Genomic DNA, 3,056 nt, shown 5'->3' with positions numbered 1-3,056 from the left:
CCCAAGAAAACTGTCCCAGAAGAAAAAGTACCTGTGCCTAAAAAAACAGAACCTACTGCTGTGCCTAAGAAACCAGAACCTCCACCAGCAAAAGGTACAGATCAGTAATAGAACCTTTTCTTCTTCTTCTTCTTGAACAGTATTTTAACATACTTTTTCCAGTCTGTTATCAGCTGTCTGAGATATGTAAAGTGTCTTCAACATGTGAACTGTACTGTGTATAACAGTTTGTTGTGTAAGTGACTAATCAGTGTTTGAATGTTGCATCGTAAATGCATTTTGATATCTATGACTTTTGTGTAATGTTTCTCCTTAATGTTTCACACACATCTTTAACAATCATAAAAGTAAACAGAACTAATATCTTTAAAGTGCCTGAAGTGCCCAAGAAAGCTGTCCCAGAAGAGAAAGTGCCTAAAAAACCAGAACTTGCACCTGCTAAAGGTACATGTCATCACTGACATAATCATAAAGAAGAATCTTTGTCATGTAAATTATACTCGTGTGTGTGTGTGTGTGTGTGTGTTAGTTACAGAGAGAGAGACAATATAATATCTGAATGTTTGATATCCCAGTTTCCTAAGTTTCATTGTTCTTTTTAATGTTTTGTTCATATCCTTAATATTCATGCAAGTAAAAGATACTAATATGTTTAAAGTGCTTGAGGTGCCAAAGGAATCTGCCCCAGAAGAGAAAATATCTGTTGCTGTACCTAAAATGCCAGAACCTCCACCATCTACAGATATATGTAATCATTGACATCATCATGAAGAGGAATCTGTCTTGTTCTCTAGAGCACTGCATTTAACAGAAAAAGGATAGAACAAAATATGTTATGAGATTTGTAAATTGTACTCTGTGCAATTTGAAGTAAACATGTCCTGTGCATTTTCTGTATCAGCTGTGATAGTTGCATTTGTCACAGTGTAATATCAGTCATACTAAAAATTACATAATATTTTTCAAGTGGCAAATATATCTAAGGAAGTTGTTATTGAAGAAAAAGCATTCTTAATGATGGCTAAAAAAGAAGGTCCCCCAATAAAGATGCAATCTATCCATTCATAAAAGCTATTATTAACAACATTGTATGCTGGCAGCATTCCAATTCTCATTTTTGTTATTGCTTTGTCTTGCAAACATTAAATTATTTCTTGCACTTGAGTCCTATCTAGTTCAGTATTTTTCATTTTTTTCAATGACGACAACAACAAATTACCTGCCAATGTAATGTTATATAAAACTGTCACTATACAGAAGCAGAAATGTGCACCAAAATTCTCCTGAGAGCCATAAGTAATCCAAGATTATTTAGAGATCAAAAAATCTGCCCTCCCACACAGATCACTCACTACGACGTGAATGCACCAGTAATTTTTTTTAAAAAATGTGTAAACAGCCAGATTAACCAGGGAACAAATATTGTACATGTACTTAGCTTGAAGTGTGTTTGTCTGTGTCTCTGTGAATGTGAATGTGTATGTTGATGTTGTTTTCCTGTCGTATGTATCTTCATGTGATATTTGTATAATTCTTCATGTGACCCAGTCTTAAACGGCAGTCTTATACTAGTTGTCAATATTCTCTAAAGTCCCTGAAGTCACCATGAAGATTGAGCCTGAAGAACCAGAACCTGCTCCTACTTCAGAAATAGAAGAGCTCTCTCCAGCAGAAGAAGAGCTCTCTCCAGCAGAAGAAGAGATCTCTGTAGTAAAAGAGATTTTACCAGTAGAAGGTATATACAATAGCCATAGTCAAATGCACACCTTCATTTCAAAATTGTGCACATCTTGCTTTGTAGTTCTCCACAACTGTGTTGTATTTGTGTTAAGTCCCAGTTTTTCTCCTTGTGTTATTGTATGTGTAAATATGTTCTAAATTCTCAATTCATTGTAATTTAATTATAATAGTCTTCCCGATATTCAGTTTTCCTCGTGTATTTTTGTTCACGTGTTAGTAGTGTGCTTTCATAATTCATACTGGACATTCACGTTATGTGCAAGCAACAAAACATTTATTTAGAGCTTTTTATGCTTCCATTTAAATCAATGAGAGTTTTGCCATTGACTTCACTGGAAGCAGAATGGAGGTTCTGGTACATTATATGTTCTTCATCTCACTTTATGATAGTAGATGTATTCTAAATCTGCCACAATATTATTTAAAGAGCCAGAACCCGAAAAGAAGATTCCTGAAAAACCAAAGCCACGGGTACCTATTCCACCAAAAGAGGAATTTAAGATGGAAAAAGTTCAGCTGAAAGGTATAAGAAGCTACTGAAATCAGTATTAACAGCTTTACTGAACGCTTCAATATAATGCATTTTAATTATAATTTGCTCCTCTTGAAAAGTGGGCTTTTTAATATATTACTTTTAGCCTAACTCAGGGCTTGTTTTGGTTGTTTTCAATCTAATGATACTCCTTACTAATTGTTTATCTGTTATGAGCTTTCAGAAATATCTGTCCAGTCAGTTTGTGTGGTTTTCAGTTAAAATGAAGAAATTTATGAAAAAGTTGATATATTTTAAATTGTTCTAATCTTTGAAAAAGATCTTAGCATAATATGATAACATATTCGTACATACTTTCACACTGAAAAAAAAGGGTCACCAAATGAAATTAATAGACAGCAGGTTTAAAACAAACAAAAGGAAGTATTTCTTCACACAACGCACAGTCAACCTATGGAACTCTTTGCCAGAGGATGTTCTGAAGGCCAAGACTATAACAGGGTTCAAAAAAGAACTAGATAAATTTACGAAGGATAGGTCCATCCATGACTATTAGCCAGGATGGGCAGGAATGGTGTCCCTAGCCTCTGTTTGCCAGAAGCTGGGAATGGGAACACTTGATGATTACCTGTTCTGTTCATTCCCTCTGGGGCACCTGGCATTGGCCACTGTCAGAAGACAGGATACTGGGCTAGATGGACCTTTGGTCTGACCCAGTATGGCCTTTCTTATGTTCTGATCCCCAGCATGATTCTCCAGGGTAGTATATTGCTGGAGCTGTTTTACAAATGTGGTCATTAAAGATCCCATTACACCTTTGGAA

The 3,056-nt window shown here is 35.4% G+C and overlaps 1 protein-coding gene across 1 annotated transcript in view; it reads left to right on the top strand.

The window, feature by feature from the left end:
• The window catches only part of LOC112105626 (titin-like), a gene marked incomplete at its 5' end in the record, with an annotated part of 43,742 nt that extends 41,263 nt beyond the window's left edge, over positions 1-2,479 (top strand). Inside the window, one exon of the mRNA XM_029910518.1 lies at positions 2,168-2,479. Within this exon, the coding sequence (XP_029766378.1) occupies positions 2,168-2,280 (113 nt within the window). The remainder of the gene's footprint in view (positions 1-2,167) is intronic.
• Between the last annotated feature and the right edge of the window lie 577 nt (positions 2,480-3,056).

The sequence above is a fragment of the Terrapene carolina genome, unplaced genomic scaffold, assembly GCF_002925995.2.
Source record: "Terrapene carolina triunguis isolate 2854851 unplaced genomic scaffold, T_m_triunguis-2.0 Scaffold62, whole genome shotgun sequence".
Lineage (NCBI taxonomy): Eukaryota > Metazoa > Chordata > Testudines > Emydidae > Terrapene > Terrapene triunguis.
Note: the sequence above shows the minus strand (reverse complement) of the source record. Positions and strands in the feature narration are given on the sequence as shown.